This window comes from Lipotes vexillifer, unplaced genomic scaffold (genome assembly GCF_000442215.2).
Source record: "Lipotes vexillifer unplaced genomic scaffold, Lipotes_vexillifer_v1.1 scaffold149, whole genome shotgun sequence".
Lineage (NCBI taxonomy): Eukaryota > Metazoa > Chordata > Mammalia > Artiodactyla > Lipotidae > Lipotes > Lipotes vexillifer.
The window spans coordinates 1,074,771-1,101,567 of NW_006779962.1; the positions used below are offsets into that span (position 1 = coordinate 1,074,771).

Consider the following 26,797-nt stretch of genomic DNA (forward strand, 5'->3'; position numbering starts at 1 on the left):
CCAGGTAGGAGGGGCTCAGGGCTGTCGGAGCAGAATGATGGTCCCCTCTGACCCCTAGGGCGGCAGCTACTCTGAGGGGCAGCCTCGGCCCGAGAGTTTCAGGAGCGTGTCCAACGCCACTGTCCTCTGGCCGTGACCCGTGTGTCTGTGGGTCAGCCTTTCCCATCCACCCTCCCTCACGCCTCAGCAGCACCTCGGTTAATTGGATTTGCAGTTCTTTGTACCATTTCCAAATGAGAATCCCCTCCCATCCCCTGCGCAGTTGGACTCCTGTTTCTTTTAAGTAAAATTCAATCCTGCTCTCTATTTTTTCTCTGAGCTTCCCTTCTTTCACGAGCAGTCAGAAGAGAAGGAGGGGGGCACCTCATGAAGCTGTGGAGTCCTGGGCTAGGCATGTCTTTCCCACCCCGAGAACAGGGTGGGCAGTGCTCCCAGCTGGCTTGCTGCAGCCGAGGCCTCCTGGCCACGCCCCACCCTCCCCATGCCCGATACAGAAATGGGTCTGAGGGTGAGACCATCTCTGTTGCTGTGAAGTCCCTCCCGTGAGGCCTGGGCCTTCGGTGAAGGTCGGGGAGGGCCCTCGGTTTAGCTGGTTGTCCTGGCCCTCGGGTGCCAAAGGGTCAGAACGTTTGGACCTTTTAGGGCTCATCTCTCTTTGAAGGCCACCGGGGGTCCCAGTTCCCTTCCCTGGACTCCTCGTGGGGCTGGCTCTGCTCCCCCAGGGGATGGAGGGGGAAGGCTCCTTTCAGGGCCCACGGGGTTGGTGCCTGGAGCTGGGCACGACTTTCCCAGTTGAGCCCACGAAGGAGGGAGATGGCGGGCTGGTATCTCGGGGTGGGGGGCCCGCGCCCTCCTCACGTGGCCCTATTTGCTCTCAGTACCCGGAAGGAGAGGGTGAAGGAGACACCTATTACTACGAGTACCCCTACTACGAGGACACGGACGACGTGGGCAAGGAGCCCACCCCCACCAAGCCACCAGTGGAAGCTGCTCGAGAGACCACGGAGGTGGCTGAGGTCTGGCCAGGCGGCTGCTGGTCCCTGGAGGCCGTGGTTGGCGGGGGGGGCCGGGGGCGTCGTGGCGAGCACGGGGGCCGTTTGGAGATGCGTGGAGAGCAGGGGCAGTGGGCGGGAGCTTGGCAGGGAAACGGGGGACCAGGGACCATAGGTGCTTTGTCCTCACGGAGAGTGTAGGGCAGAGGGCTTTCCGTGGTGCGGGGGACTCCAGGGGACGTGGATGTGATGGAATCCAGTCCCCTCCCCAACGGGTGGCCGGGACACTGGCCCATGAGGCTCTAAGAGTCTGGAATGTTCTCTTGCTTTTTTTTTTTTTTTTGGTCCCCTTCAGGAAGAATTAGGTAAAGGCACATTGGCACTATTAATCAGGAGCAGACTTAAGGCAGAACCACAGATCATTTAAAAATATTTAGAAAATGTAAGCAAAGTACAATTTGTTATGAGTAAAATTCATGTTAATCACTAAGAAAATGAAGCATCCTGCTAGATGCTGTGGCTTACGATCTTAGTTCCCCAACCAGGGATTGAACCCAGGCCCTTGGCAGTGAGAAGGCGGAGTCCTAACCACTGGACCGCCAGGGAATTCCCTGTTCTCTTACTTCTTAAAAAAAATTTGAGATATAGTTCACCCTGTCCAAGTGTACGATCGCGGGGTTTAGCCGTGCACAGCACTTCCGCGGGCTGGGCTGTCTCCCCTGGCCCGAGGGGGCCCCTGCGCCCCGATCCACAGGGGCCGGTTGGTTGATGGGTCAGCCTCCCTCTCAAGCCGCAGAGGAAAGCCCCGACCCGGTCCCCGCTGCGCCGGCCGCACCCCTAACCCTGCGTGTCTCTGCCTGGCTCCCAGGAGCTGACCCAGCCCCCCACGGAAGCCCCTCCGTTGCCCGACACCAGTGAGGGGGCCGGGAAGGAGGAGGACCCCGGCATCGGAGACTACGAGTACGTGCCCAGTGAGGACTACTACACCCCACCCCCTTACGAGGACCTCAGCTACGGCGAAGGCATCGAGAGCCCCGACGAGAACCCCGACCGTTCCCCCGACCAGGGCGCCCGGGCCGAAGTTCCCACCAGCACGGTCCTCACCTCCAATGCCTCTAACGTAATTGCCTTCTCAGCGAGTGGGCTTGGTCCAGGGGAGGGGGCTGGACCCCGGGCTCTTCCTTCTCTACTCCTCACTTTGCTGTCCTGGGGCAGCTGCCCTCCCCCTGCCCACTACAACTGGCCCTGCAGCCCTTTGCAGCCAGGCCGTTCTAAGTGATCGCCGAGGATGCCCGGTGAGTTTGCAGTCACTGCCTTGCTGGGTGGATCTCAGTGTTGTCAGTTTTTCATCAGCAAGATGGGTGGAATGAGCCCCGCCCTCCGGGTCTCTTGGCGTTCGGCGGAGACGGATGAGGACATGTGTGTTCTCAGACAGTGTTCCTGTCTGGGGCCCGGGTGAGGGCAGGCCAGACAGGTACATGAGCTGGGGGTCTGGACAAGCAGACCAGACGTGAGGCCCGGTAGGACCATGGGCTTTCTCATCAGGCAGACCCGACTTGAAATCTCTGCCAGTGACCTTGGAAAGTGACATGCCCTGTCTCAAAATCAGTGGTCTCATTTACAACCTGGCACCAGTGTTCCCCGCCTCTTGGGGCTGTTGCCACGTCTTCAGACTGGAGAGGAGTTGAGCTTAGCCCATGGTCCATAGGGAGTGCTTAAAAACAGCCGTCGTGTGATGCTGAATTCTTGACGGCCACAGAGCAGACACACGGGGTTCTGATGGGTCCGGACCCCTCTGGCAGCGGGCATGGGATTAGGGGCTTGTTACCCCGAGACCCTGGGCCTTGGGTGGAGCCCCTGGTGGCCCCAGGTTCCCCAAGTACATGGTGCAGCCTGGTGCCGCGTGCCCATCCTTCTGCAGCCCTGATTTGCCACGGGGTCTTGGGGGCTTTGGGGTGAGTCTCCCCGTCGTGAGAGGGAGACGATGACTCCCAGCAAGTGAAGCCCCAGGCTACCTGTGTTCTGTGACCTCGGATGCCACAGTGCTAGGAGTCCGGGGCCTGGGGGCCTGTGCGTGTCCGTTCCTCTGGGTGACCCCTGCCGCCTTCCCTCTCAGCCGGATCTGCCTCCCGAGGAGGGGATGGACGACTTGGAGGGAGAGTTCACAGAAGAAACCATCAAGAACCTGGACGAGAACTACTACGACCCTTACTACGACCCCACCATCTCCCCGTCGGAGATCGGGCCGGGCATGCCCGCCAACCAGGATACCATCTACGAAGGGGTGAGTGGCTAGGGAGGGCGCCTCCCCGGGGGACCCTGCTTCATCAGCCGTGTGGACTTGGTGTAATCTGTACTTTCTTCCTGTTCTCGCCCTCCTCTCCCTGCATCTTACAAACCTCAGATCGGACCACGGGGCGAGAAAGGTCAAAAGGGAGAACCTGCCATCATCGAACCAGTAAGACACTTTCTTATCGTCTCCCTGAAACCGGCGGGGTGGTGGGTCGAAGCTTGGGGCACGTGGCGGGTTAGGTAGGATGCGGCTGGACCTGCGGGACCCCTGCGCCTCTATGCCTGGGGTTACCACGAGGAGCTACGTGACCTCGTGGATGCCACATGCTGCTTTGAAAAGCGCCTGGGCAGGGGTGTGGCGGCCGGTCTGGAGCAGGGAGCGTTAGCCACGGACCCAGCTCTCCATGCGGGCTGTGCAGCCATGTGGCTGCAGCTGGTGGATCAGCGAAGCCTGGCTGTCAGCCACGCCGAGGGGATTTAATAAAACAGCTCTGCCCTGAAACTCCCACTGCGTGAAACTGCACTGTGCCAGGCTGGGGGCGAGTTAAACAAAATGACTGTTGAGAACGTCTTAACCTTGGGATCAGAGGGGGGGGGGGTCCCACGTGCACCTCGTGGGGCGGTGGGTGTTGGCGGGGGCCCCCCTCTGCGTTGGCATGTCCTCTGCCCTCAGGGAGCCGTGCCTGGCCGGGGAGCACCGGAGTCCACCCTGTGGCCTTTGGGCTGCCGAGGTCCAGGCGCTGAGTCGGGGCGGGCGAGGTGCCAGGTGATCAGCCGGGGGGGGAGGGGTGCCCTGCAGCTGCGCGTGGTGGGTATGGCATCATGGGCTAGCAGGCAGCTCTAAGAGTGGGGAGGGGCTGGCTGCCAGGGTCCACCCCTGCCACGTCCTCCAAGAGCCAGAGGGAGGAGGCCAGTGTCCTGCAGTCGACGGCTCATGAGGCTGGGGCCAGGCTCCAGCTTTCTCTACTGCCAGGACTTGGTTGCCCCACATGGAGGCTCCAGGACGCTGCCGATCTTGGGGCTTCCGGGACGGAGGACTGAGGTGACCCCCATCCTCCCATGGGACTGGGAAGGTTCTTTTGGAACCTCATCCCCCTTAGAGGCACCTGAAGCCCCGTGGCTGGGGCATCAGGACGGGGGACTAGATGACTGTCCTGCTCTGTGCTTTCTGCCCCGCCCCCCAGGCCTGTCCCAAGGATGGGCGCGTCTGCTCCCACTGGGCTGTGGCCACTGGGCACACACATCCTGTTCTCGGGCTGAGAACATTCCTTTCCCAGTGCTCGCCAAGGGTCCAAGGGAGTCAGGGCTTGTCGGGGGCCAAAAGATGGGGATGCAGAGGAAGTGGGCAGAGGGGCCGAAGGGGGACACCAGCACCAGGTGGCCCCTTGCTCGGCGACATGTACAATCCTCACACCAAGTCCAGACTCAGGAAGGAAGGCGACCCTCGGGGAAGAGCAGTGCGGCCAGTGGTGCCGCCTCAAGACACGGGGCTGCCGGGGACCCGCTCCCGTCCTTGAGGGGCTGTGCCAGAAGGTGGACCACACCCAGCGTGACTTCCCTGTGGTCCAGCTGTGTGCAGACCACAGTCCAGATGGCCTTGGTCCCGGTGGACTTGCCGCCGACTCGGGTCCCTTCCGTGGTGTCCCCATCGCTTTGGTGAAAGGGGCATCTCGCCTGGGAAGAGGAGAACCCTCGGGCAGGCGGGGACCAGGCTCTGCGGAGTCCTGGGCAGGCGGGGACCAGGCTCTGCGGAGTCCTGGGTTTGGTCCTGGCTCTGGGAAGGCCTGGCCAGCACCTCGGTCAGGATGAGCTTCCTTTTCACACGTCCCCCAGACCGGGCTTCCCCTGTGTGAGAGCCATAGCATCCCAGGTCCAGGTGGAGGCGGGTGAGAGCTCGGGCAGGACCAGGCTCTGCGGAGTCCTGGGCAGGCGGGGACCAGGCTCTGTGGAGTCCTGGGTTTGGTCCTGGCTCTGGGAAGGCCTGGCCAGCACCTCGGTCAGGATGAGCTTCCTTTTCACACGTCCCCCAGACCGGGCTTCCCCTGTGTGAGAGCCATAGCATCCCAGGTCCAGGTGGAGGCGGGTGAGAGTGGATGAGGCGTCCAGTTGCCAGGCTCCACCAGGCTCCACCGGCGAGGGTGGGCCGGGGCAGCAGGCTGAGAAAATGGAAGCGGCCCAACACAGATAGCATAAATGTCTCCAGAAAATGCATTTCATCTTTGTTCGGGGAGAAATGAGCCATCTGGATGCAGTTAGGGAAGGATGACCTCCCCTCTGGCCCCAGCGTTTGCTCCCGCCCAGCCCCCAGCCTGTGCGGAGTATCCGAGGGGCCGAGGACGGTCTCCCTGGAGACATCATGGAAACTGTTGGAATTTCTCAACCTGGAGCATCACCAGATGTCCTCAAAGTCTTAGCTCCCTATAAACAGGTGGCCGAGTCCTGGACCACGGCCGACGTGGTCTGGCCTCAGCCGCGCAGGCGTCACGGCCCGTGAAGGTTGGGTGGCCGTTTCCTCTCCCCAGCCTGCCCCAGCGACCTCCTTCTGGGGAGCGTGGCTGACTGGTCCATGGGGCTCTGGGAACCAGCTCCTTCTCTTTGCATCCATCCATCCCAGGGACACAGGGGCTATCTCCCACTCAGACCTGGTACCCTGTGTCGTGGGTCAGCAACACCAGCGGCTCCTCGACAGGACAGGAGTCCCGCTGCCGAGCGGATTCAGGCCGATCAGATCTGGTGCTCCTGGCTGCCCTGGGACCTCAGGGAACCAGGCATCTCCAGATTCAATGTCCTGTATCATCTGGCGAAGGCCCGTAACAGGCATGCCTACCTTCCACTGTGGCTTAAGGAAGGTTTTCTCGGTCTGCGCTATGTAGCAGCTGAATGGACCCCCGTTAAGGATTGTTTCGAGTTCTCAGCTGAGGCTGAGACCTTCCACCCTGGTAGGGTGTGGAGCGGGGCCAGTGAAGGAAGGCCGTGGCTTCCCATGTCTGGGGAGCACTTCTCGTTGGGGTGGTGGCCAGGGGTCCATCCCTTCACTGTACCTGGGAGAGCGCCGGCACCCCTCCACTGGGCTCATCCATCCAGCGGCCTCCGGCCCTTGCCGGGCCGACCTGGAATGATCCTCCCGTGAGGGCCCACCCACCGTGGTCCCCACTCCCTGAGAACAGCGGTTGTGTGTCCGGGAAGACAGCTGCGGTCCTGCAGGGTCCGTGGCAGCCAGGGGTCTCTCTCTTAAGCCTATAGCTCAGTTCTGAGCTTCCTTAGCTGCCTTGTCAGAGGAGGAGACAGGAAAGTGGGACTGATGAGGCCGTTTGGATGAACTCTCTGTGTACATCTCGTGTACAAACATTTCTCTGAGTGCACGTCTGTGTAAACACCGGGCGCATCTTCCCAGCGACTGGGGAGCCCTGGTCGGGAGGATCAGGGGCTTGGAGGGGACCTGCAGCCCCTGGCCTGGGTGCCCCCCACTGGGGGGCTGTCTGACACCTGTGCTGACCTGGTGCCTGTCCTGGGCACACCCTCTTACTCCTAGGAGGCAATTCCAGGTTTCACAAGAGGACTGTTCACTTTCAAAGAAAAACCCAAGGCGCAATAGCATTGATCAGCCCCAGAGAGAAGCAACCCGAGCCTGCTTTGTTCCGGGGAAACAGGAGGCAGGTCTGCCACCGGGGGCCAAGTGTGTCCAGCCCTCTCACCGCTGTCTCAGCCATCACAGGAATTCATTGGGAGGAGGGGTCCACGGCAGCCAGGCGCCCCGCGTGAGGCTGCAGCCTGCCCAGCCGGGCCGGACGGAACCCACCAGATCCCAGGACCCCCAGAAATGATCCACCACGGTGTTCTCAGCATGCAGACCCTCGCAGGGGCCAGAGGTCCTTCCCTCCCTGGAAGGCCATGTGTTGCCTCTGACTCTGAAGTGGGCATGGAATACAGAGGACGCTGACCTTGGTGTTGACCGGACAGGGATAGAGAGGAGGCCCGCGCTGGGAAGGTAGCTGAAGCCGAGGCCCGAGGGCAGGAGACGCCGGGCCGGGAGCTCTGTCCGCAGAGATCCGAAGCCTGCTCTCCCCTCCGCTGCCCATGCCGACTCTAGGGCCCAGGCTGACAGCGGGGCAGGAGGCCTTGTCCCCATTTGGGGGGAAAGACAGTGAGGCCCGGGTGCCAGAGGCAGCATGAACCTCAGCTCAGCCGGGTGAGGGGCTAGAGGAGGAGGGCAGCTCAGTGCCCAGTGGACTTGGCTGTGTTTCCCAGGTGGAGGGAAGAGGGGGCTGGAGACCCCAGCGTGGCTGCTCTAGCAGTTGGGCCTAACGGTTCTCTAGGCGGGGACCTCAGCCTGTGGTGCCCTTTCCTCCTGTCCTCCCTGAAACCACCAGCTGGTTGTCTCTCCACCCTCCCTGGGCCCTGGTCCTGGGGTCCACTGCTCCCTCAGGCCGCCGTCACCAGGGCCTGCCTGGGCACTGCCCCCCTGGGCACAGGAAGGCCAGAGGTGTGGCCGGGGAGTCCTGGTTCCTCCTCTCTCCTCTGGAAGCTGTTCTTGAGGGAAGCCTGTTGGTTGCTGTCTGGCTTGTGGCTGCCCTGGAAACGCTCAAAGGACGGTCGCCGTGGCCCCCATTCCAGAGGCTGCTGCTCGGGACCCCTCCCAGGACGGAGGGTGCAGACCCAGAGACCCGAGACGGTGGCCCTCTGGTCCACCCAGCATGGAGGGCTTCCTCCGGACTGGGGTCTGCTAGGGACCGGTCCCACTCGGGGTCTGGGGATGGAGGGAAGGGGTCCTGGGGTCTCAGACGCTCTCCCTGTCTCTTTCAGGGCATGCTCCTGGAGGGGCCACCCGGCCCCGAAGGCCCCGCGGTGAGTGTCCCATTTTATTTCCCGTGACTTGTGGGAGGTGCTCGGGGGTGGAGGGAGACCCCTTAAAGCTCCCAGATGGAAAAGAGGGGTAAACACCCTGGGACCGGCACTTTCTCGAACCCTCTCCTGGCAAGGTCGAGAACCGCCCTGTGGCTGCATCTTTAACTCTGCCTGATTTTATTTTTAATTCTAGGGTCTCCCAGGACCTCCAGGAACGATGGGTCCCACTGGCCAAGTGGGTGACCCTGGAGAAAGGGTAAGGGCGGCTCAGTCCCCTCGGATCACGGGCTCTGTGGCCTCGTCCAGGCGTCCTCCCTGCTCGGGGAGCGGCCTTGACCTCACCTGTGGGGGTGACCGCCGTACACTGACGTCTTTCCCCAAATTGCCCTGTCCCCTCGCATCTCACGCCACCCCTTAATGCGTCCCCTCTCTTCAGATGTTTAGGGGGCCAACTGTTGCCTGGCCCTGAGCTGGAGGCAGGAGACCCCTGCAAGAGTGAGCCTCAGCCAGGCTCTGGGTCCCCTGGCGGGTTCCAGGGGCCAGCTCACAGTGGCGGCCCTGCGTTAGGGTAGCAATAACAGGTAGCTGCGGTGGCCAAAGAGCTCTGGTGCTGCCTGGGCATCCCACAGGATCCGAATTATCCTCCTTCAATACAAGAACGTCATTGGCCTTAAGACCCCCTCGCTCCAGCTTCCTTGTTGGAAATCTAGCAACAGACACAGAAAACTTGCTCTGGGTCAGAGAGACCATCTTGGGGTCACCCTAGCCAAAGGGACCATCCTGGGGTCACCCTGACCAAAGGGATACATCCTGTGGTCGCCCTGGTCAAAGGGACCATCCTGGGGTCTCCCTGGGCAAAGGGACACATCTGGGGGTCACACTGGTCAAAGGGACCATCCCCGGGTCGCCCTGGGTGGCTGCCGGAGAGACGCAGGCTGAGCCCAGTTCGCGACAGTTTCGTTCTGACTCCTAGTGGGCGTTTGGGGGTACTGCTGCCCTGTGGGTTCTCGACCAGCTTGACGTTTTTTTCTTTTTGTTTTTCCTGATGGTCTAATGAACATCGATGAGAGCACAGTCAGACTGAGAGCTATAATTGGGTGTAGTTGTAGGTGAGAGACACTGGGGGGCGTGTGTGCCTCCTAACAGACCTTCATCCCCAGCGCCTGGCACACTGCCCAGAGCAAAGACCTCACGGTTTTGGGGTGGACAGTGCCTGGGTCTGGTCCTGAGGAAAGGCGGCTGGTGTCTGCTTCCAAGGGGGCGTTTGGCTCTCAGGTGCTGGGGGCTTTGGGGTGATGCTCAGGGAGACGTGAGGTGATGCCCGCAGACAGAGCAGGTGGCTGCGTGACCTCTGAGGGCAGCCGGATCAGACTGGGCACCAGTCTCCTCCATGTTGCTTCCCTGTGGCCAGTGGCTTTGGGGGCAGAGTAGGTGGGCCTTGCTCCGTGGCTGGCCTGTGATCTGCTTGGCCTTCCCATACTTGCCATGCCGCTCCTGCCTCTGCCACAGTTGAAATTCCAGACAAGCAGGCGAGGGGCCTGTCCTCTCTCCACCCCTGAACCCACGCCAGTCAGGTTCTGCCCCAGGGGCTGCAGTCTCTAACCCAGCTCACTCCAAAGGTCTGGGAGTGGATGGAGGGGTGACAGCCGTGTCCCCCCACAGAGCCATCCTCAGATGGACCCAGGGGTGCGACTGAGTCCAGACGTCAGTGAGGGAGGACGACCTGCCACAGCAGACGTCTTCTCTCTTAGACGTAGGGAAGGTCTCCGTCCACAGGGGGCACAGATACTGACTGACATCTCCCGTCAGCCTCAGTGTTGCTCCAAGTGTCTGTCCGTCTGTCCGTCCAGCACAGATATTCACTGAGTGTCCACAGTGCTGGGCACTGGTCTAGCACTGAGGATCTAAATGCTCACGAACCAGAGGGACACTCCTCCCCGCTTGGTCCCTGCCTCTGGACTGAACCTGGGTCAGGGCCAGAGGCAGCGATCCTGCTGGTGCTTTGTGTGCTGAGACCTGAGAGTTGGAAGAGCCACGGCGCCTCACGGTGGAATCCCGGTGCTTTTAGAGCTGGTCTCTCTTAAGTTCAAGTTAGGGTCCAGGAGAAAGGGACTGGGGTTAGGGAGGCAGAGGAATCACCTGCTCTAGAGCCTGCTGCCCCTGGAATTGGAGGGGAAACCTGCGGCCCATTGACCTTTCCAGGGCTCTTCCCAGGGAGAGGGGCTGATTCCAGGAGCTGAGCACTGCTTGCCCTCTAGGCCCTGCCTAACCAGCTTGTCCAGGAACTGTCCCTGCTCACAGCTCAGCATCCTCGCCATGCCCAGATCTCCTGCTTGTCTGCTGATTAGCTGTGAAAGAACATTGGATGCAGAGTCAGGATCCTGGAGTGCCACTTGCTGGCAGCATGACCTCAGAATTCATGTGTAGGAGAGGAAAAAACTTTACGCTCTTAGGTTTTGTCAGTGGGACCTGCAAATTAAACTGACCAAAGACATTAACAGGAGAAAAGGCAAATGAGTTTATTCATATTTTTAATTTTACATGAGGCTTCGTGAAAAAGATGAAGAAACTCAGAGAAATGGTTAGACTTGGGAACTCATATACCATTTTACCAGAAAGCAATAAACTATGGAGAAGTGACTGCGAAATACATGGGGGAAACTAGTGGAAGATAAGGCTTGTTTCGGTAAGGTCTGTTTCTGCAGACTCGTCTGAGTGGCCCTTTCCTGCGGGGGGTGTCTCCCTCCCTGCAGGATCGGGATGCACTTGATACCCTCGGGGCCAGGGAGCAGCAGGGTCAGTGACTCTGTATCATGTCCACACAGCCCGGTAATGACGCTGCCACGGGCACAGCTTCTCCAGCCCCTTCTCCCGGTTGTTGAGACCTCAACCCCTCCCTCCCACCCCTGCAGGTTTCAAGGGTTGGGCATCCTTTCGGGATTTTGCTTGAGGGTCTTTTCTGCCCTTTAAAAGGCTTTTGTAAGAACCGCCGTTATTACACGCACGGAAAGCGTGATTCACAGGTGCCTGCATTGCTCCCCAGGGCCAGCTGGGACGATGCCCAGCTATGTCACCACCTCCCCCCGCGGCTGGCTGGATTTACACTCGGGGCCAGGGGAATGGTCACAGGCTGGGTCCCTGCAACTCGGCTGAGAGGCAGAGTCCACTGAGGCCCATAGGAAGCTTTTAGCTTCGCAAAGGCCGTGGTGAGTGACCGCTGATGCCCGCAAGGCAAGGTTGTCCGACCATCTCCTGCCTTCTGGGGGCAGGACAGGCGGCTCCGCCTTCCAGTGCCCCTGTGTGTGCCCAGGACATCTTTTGTGGGGCCATCCAACCTGGGACACCTGGTTACTCACCTGTTCCACACAGCCAGGTATCTCTGTGATGTCCTGGCCACAAGCCACGGTAACACGGGCCTTCCCTGCGTGTGTTGGGGCCACGTCCTCTCTGTGACCTGGTCGTCCCCCCTCCGGTGCTATCAATGAGGCAACACTAGGATTGAGCCAGGGCCACCTGAGTCGTCTTGTTAACCTCTTGAACCCCCTAGAAGCCAGAAAGACCCTTTTTCATATTAGGGAGCACATTGCGGGGGCGGGGGGGAACCTTTTGAGCCGCGACAAGGCTGAAAGTATCGATAGGAACACCTCAGCGCCTCCCTCCAGGCCTGTCGGGCTTCCCGGGCTCAGACGACCTCAGTGAGCTCCGCTGGGACTTCCGGGCCCCCTCCTGCTGCAGGGCCAGCTGAGGCTCCTGGTGGGGTGGGAGCGTGCTTGGTGCCAGTTTCCCCCAGGGCTCTGGCCCCGGCCGCAGGTGTAGCCAGGTTTCAGATCTAGAGCAGGCGCTGACCCCTAAGAACTTCTCTGGCCTCTCCCAAGCTGTAATTGCACAGGAGCTGACCTGAAAAAAGAGCAAACCACTGATACTGAGGACCTGAGGATTGGTGCATGTTCCTTTCCTTTTCTGGGTCTTTCTAAGAGCAAAAGCAAAAATAGCTCAGCATAAAGACGCCCCTGGTCTTTGCAGCTCCCTCCCCGATCCTGCTGCTTTTGTTATGAGAAGCAGCTTGGCTTTGCAGCTGGTCCTGAGCCCCGGGCTCCTGGGTTCAGCCTGGGGTCTGGGTCTACAGCCGCTTTCAGAGGGTCTGAGCTCTCTGTCCCCTCATCTCCGTGCCAGAGTGATGCCAGGACCGCCTCAGGAAAACCCACTGTTAACCGTGGAAGGGGTGCCTTGTTGCTTTACCTGGTCTATGTGTGACCAGCCCTGCGGTGCCAGTGCGTTGAAACATTTCCGTTTGACCAACTTAGGCCACTGATCAGAAAACACACAAAGGCCAGGTGACTTTTCTTATTTCGCCTTGAGCCTGGTGTCTGGAGCATGCCCCGTGTCTGACAGGCCGTGGACGGAGTGGGCCACGTCATTAGCCTGCGTTCAGTGTCCTGAAGGGTGGGAAGGCGGCTGTAATGTAGCCCCATCTTTTGGCTCAGGGGACAAAGTCTTTGAGTTACAGACCTCAGTGCTTGGCAAAGGTTGGCTGACGATTTTTTCAAGCCGTGGTAAATACAGGTGCGGGCGAGGGGACACGCGGGACTCACATCAGATTTTGAAGTGTCAGAAGGATTCACGGGGTGGTTTTCTCCCACGGACCTCTCTTTCTCACAGGGTTTCCAGATTTTCCTTGTCCATCTATGCATACGCTCTTGGGAATCACTCTGGGTGTAATTGAAGCATGCCAGCGTGAGGGTGAAATAGCTTTTGGGCACCTGAGGTTGAATTTTCACCCTCCACGGCTTAGAAAGAGCAGGAAGAGGGTCTTTGAAAGTGGAAACAGTGGATGAGGGGCCGCCCCAGTATGCTTCCTGGTTTCCAGTGTTACACACACACACACACACACACACACACACACACACACACACACACACACACGCACGCGCTCTCCACGTGGACACCCCATGGATGGTATCTTGTCCCTGAGAGACACGGACCCTAAGCTTTGAATTGGGGGTTTGATTTGGGATCGACTCAGCAGCAGAAAGCTCAGCTGTGAACAGCTGTCAGCATTGGATTTCCAGGAGGAAATCTGGGTGGCAAAACACGTTCTGGAGTTTTCTTTTTTCAGCAGGTTTTATTTTCTGAGAATTTTTTTTTTTTTCTGAAATGGCAGGCAAGGACCATTTGGCTGTATCCATTAGCAAAAAGGGGGACGGGAATCCTTTGACCCAGCAGTTCTGCTTCTGAGGACCTACCTAAGAAAGATGCCTGGGAATTCCCCGGTGGTCCAGTGGCTAGGACTCGGTGCTCTCACTGCCACGAGCCCAGGTTCGATCCCTGGTCGGGGAACTAAATCCCGCATGCCGCGCAGCGTGGCCAGGAAAAAATTAAAAAGAAAGAAAGATGCCTGAAGACTCATCACGGCAGCCTGTGTCCTAATGAAAACTGGAAATGACCTAAACGTGCATCAGAGGGGGACGGATTAAATAAATGATGAGTCTGTGATGTGTGGCCATTAAAATGAATGAGGCCAAGCTCATAAATAGGCCACGATGTGCAGCAGAGGAAAAGGGCCAATTGCAGAACAATATGGACAAGATGATCTCGTGAAAAAGGAGGAAAACCACCTGCCTGGCCACGGACCCCTAGACTGACGGACGTGATACATGTCAGGTGTTCGGTGCCTGTGCTTCTGGCCTCTCTGGACATGTACAGGGTTTTAGCCCTACTTACATCGGGAGGAACGAGAGGGAACTTTCCCTTTTCCCTTTGTGTGAATCTGTGTTATACCACATTTCACAAGAACAGGGATCGGTCCTGGAGTAAACATAACCACTGAAGAGAAGACAGTGTTAGTTCCGGCCCAGGCAGGGCACACCCTTCTGGGTCATTCCGGGATGGACCCCCCGGGTGCTTTGGTCTTCTGGGCCGGGGAGTCAGTCTGTGTCTGAGCTGGGAGCATCGTGCTGTGGTGGTGTTTGCACACTCAGTTTGAGGGCTGGACCCAGCATCCCTCGCAGTGGGGCCGATGGTGGTCTCTTTCATTGAAGAAGACGAGCTAAGCTTCATCTGTCTGCAGACAGACCTCGTCCCCCGCAAGCCGGTTGGGAGTCTGCCTGCGTTGAAAAGCTGAGTGATAAAACGCTTTTTTGTCAATAAGCCGTATTATTCGTGTTGCCTTCACAGAAGCCTGACTTGGGCCAGAATCAACTAGAGACTCTGTTGGCGGGGGGCGGAGGCGTGGGGTGCTGTTAGGATGAGCTGGAGGGATGATGTTTGTGCAGAGGTGGGGCCCCGAAGTGCTTGAGAGCACCGTCCTCCCGGCGACTCCGGTCCTGCACATCAGTCCAGACAAGTGGATGCTTTACGTCTGGCCTCTGCTCCACCTGCACAGCCGAGGGCCCTCTGAGCAGCCAGCGCAGGTGTCCTTGGGCTGGCCAGCCCAGGTGGGACACCTGGCAGGGACGTTCCTGGGGTTATTCCTGTGGTCGTGGAAGCCCCAGCACCTCCCGCAGTGTGGCCTCTGCCCTCCACGCCCCGCCCGCATGGCAGGCTCCAGCCTTTGTGTCTCTGATTCCTCTGGATCCTATCCTCCTCAGCCCACAGCGAAGCCCCCTCCTCTGGGCTTGGGGTCTGCACATCCCTTTCCCGGGGTCCTGCGTTTCCTGCGGGCCCTGACTCCGCCCCGTCACCTCGTCCCAGCCCAGCTCCGCCCTGTGTGCTGACCCACTCTCCTGGCCCCTCTGTCCACAGGGTCCCCCTGGACGCCCAGGCCTTCCTGGGGCTGACGGGCTGCCCGGCCCTCCTGGAACCATGCTCATGCTGCCTGTGAGTGTCCTTACTTGAGGGCTGGGGGATGGCAGCCGTGTGGGTGGGCTCGGGGCCCCAGGTGCGACGGGGGAGTGGGGCCCTGGGCTGTTTCCGAGGGGGTTCGATCACTGGGCCGAAGACTAGCTCCAACCTGGGCCGACTGTCTTGTAGATACAGGCTCCTTGGGGCTGTTCTGCTGACACGGCAGGGTGGACACCGGGGTCAAGGGCTCCACCTCTGCCGGCGTCCAGGGCTGGCCCCTCCGAAGGGAACTGAGTCCAGCTCTGCGGGAAGCTGTGTGGTGTCTGCTTCCATCACCACGCACCTGCCCTCTCCATTCGGACCCCCGTGCCAGGCGGCCCCTCCAGGCGGCCCCTCCTTGAACTTGGCCTGCTCGTGACTTTGCGGGTCCTCACGGGGAGCCCAGGCCGGGAGGGCGAGCGTGATGGAGGGCTGGTCTGGGCCCATGTCAGTTTCTCCGTGAGCCCGTGTGCCCGGGAGGCTGGGTGCAGCTCGGGAGACCCTGCGTGGACCTGTCGCCTCCCTGCTGGGCCTCAGTGCGGGGTTTGCACTGGGCTCTGGGCTCTTCCTTTAAATAAGTCGGGGCTGTGGGGTCTCAGGTGAGATGCTGTAGGTGCCAGAAAGGGCTTCCCGGCTGCAGGGAGGCTCTCCGGGTGGCCCCAGGGCTGAAATTGGCCGGCGGGGCTGGAGCAGCTCTGTGCTGGCAGAGTCGGGTGGTGTGACCGAGACGGGGACTGGGGCTGGAAGCTGCCCATCCAGACTCTCCAAGGCTCTGCTGTTGCCAGAGAGGCCGACGGGCACCGCCTCAGCCCTGGGGTCCAGAGTGGGCACCACGTCGGTGTGCCCTTGGTGATCTCAGTCTTACACCTACAGTTCCGGTTCGGAGGGGGCGGCGATGCGGGCTCCAAAGGACCCATGGTCTCAGCCCAGGAGTCCCAAGCTCAAGCCATCCTCCAGCAGGCCCGGGTGAGTGGTACCTGGGGCCGGGGGGCTGGGGGGACAGAGCCTGGCCCCATGGGGCTCGGAGCCCAGCTTGGAGGGGAAGTGCCTCTGGCCAACTTGGGTGTGCTTTTGCCCAAGAGTCAGGAGCCTGCGGGGATCCAGTCATCCCTGTGCATTTGGGGGACCCGGGTGAGCACCAGGAAAGGTGGGGGGGGGTTTCTTAGGGGTTCCTTGCCCACACCGAGGCTCCTGGATGAGGACGGCTGCTGAGCCCCTCTGGCACCTGCTAACCCCGTGTGCCCAGCTTCAGCCGTCTGCTGCCCTCCCCTGGGCTCTGGGGATGGAGAGACACCCCATGTATTCCTGGAAGGGGCTCCCTGTGATGGGCTGGGCCGAGCCCGACGCCCCGGGGAGAGAGCCCATGGGCCCCAGAGTCCCTCGCTCAGCCTGGGGGTCCCGAGGAGCACTTGCCCCATTACTGCTCTGCTCTTGGCAAATGAGCTTGTTAGTGAATTGTGTTTTTAATTGACGAGGCTCCAGGTTGCTGACTGCCTGTGATGAGAGCAAATGCCACCCGGCGGGGTGGGTGACCCTTCAGTGGAGTGCCCGTAATGGGGCATTGCAATAAGCTGCTAAGTAGTCCCTTGTTTGGCAACATTTATGTAGCTCTGGCGCAGTGGATAGATGCTAATGGTCAGAACGTGTGGATAATGAATTACAGGGCGGTGGGTACTGAGTCATTGCTATGGAACAAATTGTCGTGTGATATAATCAGCGGGTAGCAAACCCCATCACACGCCACCGGATTTATTGACGGGTCGGCCTGGCTGGCCTTTGAATGTGAGTGTGTTTTGACTGAAGTCAAGTGGGCGACGGGCCCCCAAGAAGATTTTATAACACAAAATCTTCCAAAATTAAAATGGCATCATGCAGGGGAAACAGTCTCAGAGTGGCGTGGAGAAAGCCCTCTAAGAAAGGTTGAACTGTGTGGTGGCAGCTGGGAGGCGTGGAGCCACCTGGGCAGGTATCTAGGTGGGGCCCTGGGTGGCTGAGGCTCCCTGGCTGCCTCTCCTGGGCATGACTTAGTTCACCCTAGGAGGGCTCCCCGATACCTCCCCGGTCGCTGGCAGTGCCCCTCGTGGAACCCTAACCCAGCCCGGGAGCGGGCCTGCTTCTCAAGCTTACTCTGTGGGGTGCAGGGCTGAGGGCAGAGGCCCTGCCTGTGCGAGGCCAGCTGGGGAGTAGGAAGCAGTCAGCAAGAGGCTCTGAGCACCCACGTGGGTGGAGCGCCCATCCCCAAAGCGGGGAGTGGGCACCCACCTGGCTCCCACCCCACCTCTGCCGCTCCGTTTGTGGTTGTTGCCGGGAGCCCAGAGGATCGGAGAAAGTGGGTCTGGGGGTCCATGTGACCTCCTCCCCCAGAGGCTCCTGTCCTTGGCCTCTGATATCGGCCCCCCTTCCCACCTGGCTCGTCTCACCTGTCGGTACAGGTAAACCAGCCATTTCTCAGCGTGTCCCGTTTTCCCTTGCAGCTGGCGTTGAGGGGGCCGGCTGGCCCGATGGGTCTTACTGGGAGACCCGGCCCCATGGTAAGTAGTCATGGGGGAGCCTGGGGGAGTCTGGGGGTGGGGTGCCTTCCCTTCCCGCCGCCCCCCACCCCCCAGCCCATCAGGCTCCCAGCTTATCCAGGTCAGGGCACACTTTACATCTCTGGGACCTTGGGGCAGGAGGGGCCTGGGCAGGCAGGGCCTGTGGTGCCCTGGGGGCTGGGAAGCCCTCACACTTGCACTGGCTACGACTTTACCTCGTGACCCCGGGGACTCCAAGCCTCTTTCTTTTGAGGCTGCCATCCCTCTTTATAGTCGAGACCACCTCAGTGTGGGGCAGACCCCGATTCTAGCCCCCTGCCCGGCCCCTGCTGCACGAGCCTCAGGCAGCCAGGCGCACTCGGGGCAGTGAAGGGGGCCCCTGGGGGTGTGCATGGCCCTTGGAGCTTGCAAGGAGCCGGAGGATTGAAGCGCACGGTGCCCCCATCCCCATTCCCCGTGTGGGGTGGGCTTGGCCCCTGGCCCCAGGTCTGCGTCGGTGCCCTCCCAGCATCTGGGGATCTTGCCCTGCAATGGGCGAGGATGTCCACACACGGCCCTGGGCTACAGGCTGTGACAGACCGTGGTCACATCCATCCTAGAGAGAAGCGAGCGTGTTCTGAGCTCGTGGCCCTCGTGCGCGCCACTGTCCAGGATTTCCCTCAAACCTGGGAAGAGATGCAAACAAGGAAACGTTACTGCTTGTCCTTCGGGTTCTGTCCAAGGCAGCTGGCCGGGCTCCGTGGGAGCCCTGCCCACGGGCCAGTCCTGTGTCCCTTCTGCTTCCCGGCCCTTCCCCAGTCACCCCTACAGCCTGTACCTGCCGGGCATCCCCTAACCAGACGTGTCTCCCCAGGGCCCTCCCGGGAGCGGAGGTCTGAAGGGCGAGCCGGGAGACATGGGGCCTCAGGTACGTACCCCCCTCACCTTCCTCTGTCTGAAGGGGCAGCCCCCGGACGGCAGTGCTCCCGATGCCGCATTTCGTCAAAGCTGGATGCAGAACAGCAGTGGTGTCTGCAGCAGGGGACCGAGCTGGCTGTTTTCAGTCCCCGCCCTCACTCACGGCAGTGGGTCCTGCACCCTGTCCTGCTGTTGCCCACGTGCTGGCAGCTGGGACAGTAGCCACAGGCCAGGTGGACGAGCACGGGGACCAGGCTTTGCTTTTTCCCTCTGAAAAACAGACACGCTACTGACCTTTGTCCTCTGATTCCCGACAGGGTCCCCGCGGTTTGCAGGGCCCCCCCGGCCCGTCAGGAAAGCCTGGAAGAAGGGTGAGTAGTTCCCAGTGACAGCGGCTGGGCCACGGATGGGGCGGGAGCCTGCAGGGCGTTTGGCCCGGTCATGCCGCATCTTGCCGGCTAGGCTTGGCCCAGCTGCTCCCCTCCCTTCAGAGGGCATGTCTGTGTCCAAGGCTGGGTGGGCCCCGTTCCGCGGGGGCAGCGAGCTCCCCCGCCCCTGCCCCCAGCCTCCGTCCCGAGCATGTGAACGTAGTTTAACAAACATGTTTAACTAAAGCAATTTCCCAGGCTCTTTGGGAACAAGTACGGAAAAGACAAAATGATCAGTGGTCCTTTCTTTGGGGGCAGCCTCATTTCTCCAGAAACTAGCTTTGGTTTGGGAGAAATGGCCGGCCGGCTTCTCGGGCCCCCCGCACCTCACCTGTGCTCCTAGACTCCTGGATTCTCTGTTTGGGTTGTAATTTTAGTGGATGGAACTGCTTTGCTTCCGTACGACCGTGGCTACTGACAGAGAGCGTGCATTTATAACCTAATATAAATTAATGAACACCATCCAGTTGAGTTCGGGAAATCCTCATTAACCCGCATCACACTCTAACTAGTGGATCTTTTCATCAAGTGAATCTTTCTACCGAATGAAAAAATTACTCGTTCTTGTGTTGTATTTATACCTAGATGAACCCCTGCAAGGAATGGTGGGTCGCCACTGAGCTGCCAGTTCTTGCTTTAGCTGCAAAGTATACAAGGCAAAAATGAATAATTCCGTAGTGGTTACAGGGCCTCTGTCCTGGGAGTTAATTGTAGTTACAAGGCAAGGGATGGAGTGACCAGTACTCAGGCACGGCTGTCTCATGCTGGCCTCTCAAGGCTGCAGGTTCACAGATCGTGGAGGGGACCCGGGCACGAGGCAGAGGGGTGCACGGATGATTCTAAAAGGGCCACTGATGCCGGAATTCAGTGGTTCTTGGTAGACAGTGAGGTGGTTTATCTTGGATCTAGTTCTAAAAGGCATTTTATTTCTTTGAGGGTCTTTTGTATCTCTGTAAACACTTACTGTCAAGTTTCAGTGGAAACGGTTTCTCGGTCAGGGAGAGGTGAAAACTGAAAAGGGGAGGATGCCAGCGATGGTTCATAGGGTGACTCGTGGCAGAGACCACCGGCATCGGGGCCGTGGATACGCGTGTGCTGGAGGAATGTGGCTGGAGAGGAGGGGACGGCGGGAGGGGCTCAAGGCCGCATGGCGGGCTGTCCCTTTAGTTCTTTGTGCAGTGCGGAGCCCGTCAGCGTGAGAGAAGGGTCCGGCCGTTTGCCCGCAGTGTCCTGCAGTGCAATCCTGTCAACTCTTCTGACAGATTTCTCTTGATTTCTGAAAGCGTTTGGAAATTTGAGGAGAGGCTCCCGGTCGGCCCCTCTGTTCACGGGGTCATGTCTGCGTTCCGCCTGGAGCTGCGTTGCTCGGATGCATGTTCCGAGATGACTTTTCATCCCTGACGGTTCCTTGTAACCTTTCACCTGGGGTGCGCAGGCCGCCTCCTGGTGGTCCCCCCCAGACCCTCGCCGCTTTCGTGCTGCCCTCCCCGTCCTGGTCGTGCCGTTAGGCCTTGCTGCCCGTCGGCGCAGCCCCGGTGCCCCTGGCGAGGCCTCTTGGGTCAGGCACGTGTGGCCTGGAGAGGACGTGATGTTGATCCAGGCCGGCAATTTATGCTCAGCTGCCTGACGTCCCTTATCAGCGAGTGGACATCTGCCATGGTCCCCGCCCCCATCTAGGTGGCCTCATGCCTGGCAGGCTCTCCTGGGGGACTGCGGCCTTTATGGGGGACCCTGGTAGGTCGGGGCCCTGTCCTCCAGCCCCAGGTGGGCACCGTGGGCCTGCTGCCCCGGCTGAAAGGAATGGCCGTGGGAGTGGCCCCCGCGCACGGAGGGTCGAGCTCACCGTCCAGACCCTGCCTGGAGGCGGCTGCATGGCCTTCGAGTGCCAGCCCACCCCTCTGGGCCTCACTTTCCTCCCCCTCCATCACACTAACCACATGCTTTCTCTCACCCTGTGGCTCTCTGGGCTTTCCCTTGATGTCAGCTGGTGGACAGGACGTGTGCAGATGTCAGGGACGGGCTCTCTCCTGGGTTGTGAAGCGGGTCCCACGGACCCACACGGCCCCTCGGTCGCCACCCGTCACACTGTCTCGTGCATACCGCGTCCTCAGCAACACAGAGGGGCAAGTACGTTAGCCCCGCTCCAAGGTTCAGGATGGCGAGGCTCGGAAAGGCCAGAACCTGCGTACGGCAGCCGGGACTCCGGATTGGGGTCCTCTGGGCCAGCCTGCCCCCCGAGGCTGTGGAAACCTCCGCTTGGTGTCACAGGACGCCTCTGCTCAGAGGTCTCGGTAAGCCGGCCACTCCTGCATACTGACAGTTTGCCCCGCTCTGTTTCAGGGGCGAGCTGGCAGCGACGGAGCAAGAGGGATGCCTGGACAGACTGGCCCCAAGGTAGGTGCCGCCCACCGCCTCCTGGTGCCCGTTCCTCGGTCAGCGTCACCACGGCATCAGCACGTGCTTAAGTGACGGATATGGTTGTGATGACACGTGATGACTCGGACATTTGCTCTCATCCGGGGGTAGGACCTTGGGGGTTGGAAGGTTCAGTGTGGATCAGCTCCTCTGGCACGTTGACACAAAGACGGGGGCCGGTGGGGAGAATTTCATGGGTCTCTCACAAGTCCACGGGGCAGGAAGTCCTCTTGCCGAGATTTGGGGTGTCTGAGCTCTTAGGAGTTGCAGGGAGCGAGCAGACTGCGCGTGGGTGACCGTGGAGCTGGGGCGTGTGCGTGTGCCCCGGGGGCAGCCGCGGGAGCCCAGGGAAGCCCCACCCCTCACGGCTGCGGAGGTTCGGTGTGCCCATCCCTCTGTCCCCGAATCTGGGATGAAACTCCCGCTGTTCTTGGTCGACCCTTCCTTCTCGGCCCTGGAAGTGTTCTTCCAAAGCCTGTACAAGGTGCTGGAGGAAGTGCTGACTTTCTCCAGCGAGGAGCCCACAGTGGGGACAGCAGCTGTTCTCTGGGGTCCCCAAACCCACCACGGGGCACTGCACCTGCTCCCCTGGTGACTGGCGTGGATCGGCCCTCGGGTGCCCCTGTGGGTGCCGAGCGAACGAGCGGCCCTGGTTTTCAGGGACGTGCGGTGGCGGAGGAGGGCAAGGTTTCTGAATCTGTCCCGGTACCTTACGGCCTTCTTTCAACAACAAAAGTATTCAAGCCTGAGCTAGTCTTCTCCTGACTTCAATCCCACATGGCTTGCAACACCCATGAGGCGGGGAGCCGGACTCCAGGAGGCCACCTGGGTGGCAGAAGGAGGGCTGGCCGGGGAGCTGGGGTGCCCGAGGGTGGGCGGAGCTGGGCCATCCGCCAGATGGGTAGGCGCACCTGCTGTGTGCGGGCGGCACTCTGAGCCCCGAGGGTGTCGTGATAAGAGACACAGGCAGACAGCAGGTGCGCGCGCGCGCACACACACACACACACACACACACACACACACACACACAGAGACTTTGCAGCCATCACCCCAAACACTGAGGTCTCAGGACCCTCCAGGCCGCTGTCTGTGGCTCTGGGACAGAAGTCATCTCTCTGTTTGCAACCTTTGTTGGTGTTTTGGGGAAAAGCGTTGGGAATATGGACCCAAGGCTGTGGAATGTGTGATGGGGCGGTGGCCAGCGGCCCCACCGCGGGGTCCTGGGGCCCCGGGTGCACAGGCGCTGCGTAGACTGTGGCCCAAGGCAGGTGGAGCGGCCATGTGGCACGGGCTGAGCTGCCCTCTGTCCTCCTCGCAGGGTGACCGCGGCTTCGATGGCCTGGCTGGGCTACCGGGAGAGAAGGGCCACCGGGTGAGTGTTTCCTCTCTGAGAGCTGCTGGGGGAGGCGCTGTCGGGAGCTCTTCTGGGCAGCCTTAGGCTTCCTGGGGGGGGTTGGGCACTCGATTCCAAAGTGGTCGCTGGTGAGCCTCATGGGGCTGGGGCAGTGGACTTGGACGTGGGCATGACATCCCTGGGGATGGAAGGTCAGCCCAAGGAGAGCCGATTTCGCACTCGCAGCTGATGGCGAAAGAGCCAGTGGCCCCCTCGAGGGGATGAGGCAAGGAATGTGGAGCTCCTGTGGGAAACCCACTCTGTTAAGGGGCCCTCCACACCTTCAGGAAACCCAGGGGCTGCCCTTTTGGGACCCGAGGACCCTTCTCACCGTTAAAGGGGCGACTCCAGGAGGTGGGCTGGTCCCACGTGACCGCCCCGTGGATGGGGGTCGGGGTGCACGCTGCAGCCGGGGGCCTGCCTGTTATCTTGCCCCGTCCCACGTGTCCCCATGAGATGCTCTTTGCAGCCCTTAACCTGTTTTCTTTGATGTAGATGATGCCTCTTTCATGTTTTGGCATATCCTGGGCATGCAGGCACATGCATGTGTGCACGTGAACACGCACACGCACACACACACACACACACACACACACACACACACACGCGCGCGCTGCTGACTTTGTCATAAGGGTCACCCGTCATGTCTCTGCCGCCCTGAGAAGTGGCTCTTGCGCCTTAGCCAAACCTTCCTCACCCACGTTCTCCGACGCTCATGGGGAAACCGGAGGGAAGGGCCAGTCCGTGGGACTGACAGATGAGCACGTATTGAGCACCGATGGTGTGCAAGGCCTGAAGCTGCAGGGGTATCAGGTGGACCAGCGCTGACCTTCACAGTGCAGAGTGGTGGCCCTTTCAGGGGGCGGTGCAGGGCTGGGGTGTGCCCCTGCTTCACACGGAGAGGTCAGTAGGGTGCAGCTCAGACCCTGCCTCGGTGTCCTGGGGTGCCCTCCGGTCCCTGGGTGCCGGTCCAGCCAACCCTCCTCCAGGACACCGAGTCCCGGGTTGAGAGTCCTGCCAGCCAGCTTTGCAGCCTGTCACGCCAGGAGGCCCTGTCTCCAAAGGGGTCCTCTGTGACTCTGGGAAAGTCTTGGCAGGGGGTTGGGATTTTCAGTCTCAGAAGCAGAGAAAGACGAAATGGGGGGCTTGAGACAGCCGTGCGTGTCTGCCCGCGTGCCTAACGCTGACCCTGCTTTGGCTTCCCAGGGCGACCCTGGTCCTTCCGGCCCTCCGGGACCTCCAGGGGAAGACGGAGAAAGGGTACGTATCCTGCTGTGTGTGGGCCGCACCTGCTGCCCGTCTCCTCGGTGAAAACTGCACAAGATGCTGGCAGCAGTGAGCGGCACCTGCATCGGGGGGAGGGGAGTTGATGGGAGTGGACAGACAGCCACACAGGACTTCCTTCCCATAGAAGCAGATCTCAGACCTTGACGTTGGGGGAGCCGATAAGCTCCGTGTCTGAGTGAGGGGCGGCCAGAGGCAGCGAGTGGCAGAGCTTGGGATTTGGGGTGAGGAGTGAGGTGCAGAGAGTCCAGAAAATGACCTTCCTTGGCCCTGGAGGTGGGGGCAAGGTGACGGAAGCGTGTGGACAGAGCGAGGGGCGATGATGCCATCCAAGGTCGGGGCCTGGGCTAGGTCGGGCGCTCAGGTGGGCTCTGCCCCGAGTCCTGGTTCTGTCAGGTGCATCTTGGTGGGGCTGCAGACTAAGCGATGTCTTTAGACGGAAGCACAGCCCTCCTGTGGCAGAGAAGCCTGCGGCCCCTCTCCCTCCGTGCGCCCCAGTCACTTAGACAGTTTCTTCGGGCGTTAGGGGTATTTTGGGGACAGGTTTAGAAGCCCCAGCGCCTGAGAAAGAGGAGCAGGCCTGTCCTGACAGCTCCTGGGCTGGCATCATCCGGGCACTGTCTCCTGTTGGGGCCTCAGCCTGCACGGTCCACTGTAAGATGAGAGAGGGGAGAGGGGTCCCCTAGATGTCTGTGCTTCTGGAAGGAGGAGGTGCATGCAGGTGCACGCGCGTGCACGCATGTGTGTGCGCGCATGCGTGTGCAGGGCTGTGTGTGTACATATGCACTGTGAGTGGGTATGTGTGCGTGCATTTGCAGTGTGTCTGTGTGCATGTGGGTGTGTGTGTCTGTGTGCATGTGGGTGTGTGTGTGCATGTGTGTGGTGAAGGAAGGAGGAGGGGGCAGTGCCTTGATGGAGAGAAGCGGGGTGTGAACAAGCAGCTCCTGGTCGTGAACCAGGCAAGCTAAGGCAGCTTTCCTTGTAGAGCCAGAAGGAAAAGACTCATCCTGGTTTGCTCCCCTGGCTGTGTTTAAGACATTAGGGCCCCTTGGGGTTGGCCCAGGGCATCTGGTGATTCTCTCAGGATCCTTCCCTACACCCGGTTTCTATCATTCACGTCTCTATCTACCTATCACCTATCTATCTATCATCTATCTATATCTGTTTATCTCTATCATCTGTATATCTATGATCTACCTACCTATTATCTATTTCTCAAGCTACCTATCTATCCTCTATTTATTTATTACCTATATATCATCTGTCTCTCTGTTTTGCTGTCTTTCTACCTATCTACCATCTATCTCTGTCTAGTTTCTGCCATTCTATCTTTTGTCTGTATCTTTACCTGTCAGGTAACCATTGATGTTTTTCTGCCCGGCTTTCCCCTCATTGGGGCTGTGGTTTGTGAGCCCCAAACCTCTCCTTTTACCTGCAGCCTTTGGGAGTGGGGACACTCCGGGCTTTTCCTGCTGGCACAGGGACTAGTAACTGGCATATGCTGAAGCAGCCCCAGGCCAAAGAATCCTGCACGGATGAAGGAAAAATTGTCTCTCTCGTGTCCAGGTTTTATGGCTTATCCCTAAAATCCTGCCTCTTTTCTCCCCCATAGGGTGACGATGGAGAAGTCGGGCCCAGAGGGCTGCCCGGGGAGCCTGTAAGTCCACTGACTGGGTGGGATTCTGTGTCTCCTCCTTGATGCTCTGGCCAGAATCAGGGATCGACCCAGAGCATAGATTAGGGAGGGGCTCAGCCTTGAGACACAAATCTGGGGATCTCCCGGGAAAGGAACGGGTGAGGTGGGCGGACAGTGCTAAGGAGTCAGCCTGAGCCTTTGCCAGGGAGGAAGCCCCGGCCCCTGAAGGTCGTGGTTGGGACTCCAGGTACAGACGTGGTGGGTGTCCTGGGTCCATGATGGTGGGTGTCCTGGATCTATGATGGTGGGTGCCCAGGGTCCACCATGTTGGGTGTCCAGCGTCCATGATGGTGGGTGTCCTGGGTCCATCAGGGTAGGTGTCCAGGGGCAGTCACTTGACCTGCCACACTTTCTGATGGCTACGTTTTCCAAATAAAGAGTCCTCCAGTAGGGGGCGCCCCTCCCTGGGCCTTCTGACTTCTATTTAAGACCAGAGCGGATTTCCTCAGTGACAAAAGGACATTAATTCCTTTTCACTTACTGTTACTTTTCAAACATCTCACTTCTGTTACCCATGTCAACGTGGCCATACACATCTGGGGACGTTAACTGAGGAGAGACATTGCAGGCGCTGCATGGAGGACAGCCTGCCCGGGGTCGGCGTTTGCACCTCCGCTTGGGACTAAATTACTCCCTAGGGGTCTGGTTAGCCAAAATGGGGATTCATCAACACAGCTCCCGCCTTAACACGGGTCTAGGCGATACCTTCTGGGTTATCAACTTCTGAAAAACATTTATCTGACTAGGTATTAAAAGAAGGAAGGGAACATCTAAGCGACAATGAACGTGGGAAGCGTTTCTCTTCTAGTGCATCTGAGAAGGTTCTATCAAAATTAAAGGCACTCGAAATCGCGGTGCCTTGAAAGGCTCTAGTTCTCCAGCTGACAGGGAGGGAGGGAGCCGCCCGGATGTGGGTCCTTCCCATGGCAGGTAGTGGCCGCTCTGGGGCCCCTCCCGCTGTGCGTGGGGCTGTTCCCACACACATGCCCCTCCCGGCCAGGGAGGGGGTACTGAGCCCCTATCAGTTCTAGCCGCCCCTGCCTCTGGTTCCGAGAGCCCAGGTGGAGAGCTGGGGTGCGGTGAGGAGTTGAAGCAAAGGAGAAGGGGGAGTTGAGTTGCCCACACTCCCCGGGAGACCTGCCTCAGCAGCAGAGGCTCTGGGAAGAGGGGTCGCTGAGGGAGGCTGGGGACAGGGCCGGGGGCCG

At 59.9% G+C, this 26,797-nt stretch overlaps 1 protein-coding gene across 2 annotated transcripts in view; it reads left to right on the forward strand.

The window, feature by feature from the left end:
* Positions 1-26,797, forward strand: part of COL5A1 (collagen type V alpha 1 chain) — a 163,963-nt gene that overhangs the window by 72,350 nt on the left and 64,816 nt on the right. For both annotated transcript variants that reach the window (XM_007453087.1, XM_007453088.1), the window contains exons 6-20: positions 879-1,016; positions 1,861-2,112; positions 3,109-3,276; positions 3,397-3,450; positions 8,088-8,129; positions 8,323-8,385; positions 14,871-14,945; positions 15,822-15,914; positions 17,423-17,479; positions 18,333-18,386; positions 18,694-18,747; positions 21,145-21,198; positions 22,538-22,591; positions 23,819-23,872; positions 25,509-25,553. In XM_007453087.1, the coding sequence (XP_007453149.1) occupies positions 879-1,016; positions 1,861-2,112; positions 3,109-3,276; positions 3,397-3,450; positions 8,088-8,129; positions 8,323-8,385; positions 14,871-14,945; positions 15,822-15,914; positions 17,423-17,479; positions 18,333-18,386; positions 18,694-18,747; positions 21,145-21,198; positions 22,538-22,591; positions 23,819-23,872; positions 25,509-25,553 (1,257 nt within the window). The remainder of the gene's footprint in view (positions 1-878; positions 1,017-1,860; positions 2,113-3,108; positions 3,277-3,396; positions 3,451-8,087; positions 8,130-8,322; positions 8,386-14,870; positions 14,946-15,821; positions 15,915-17,422; positions 17,480-18,332; positions 18,387-18,693; positions 18,748-21,144; positions 21,199-22,537; positions 22,592-23,818; positions 23,873-25,508; positions 25,554-26,797) is intronic.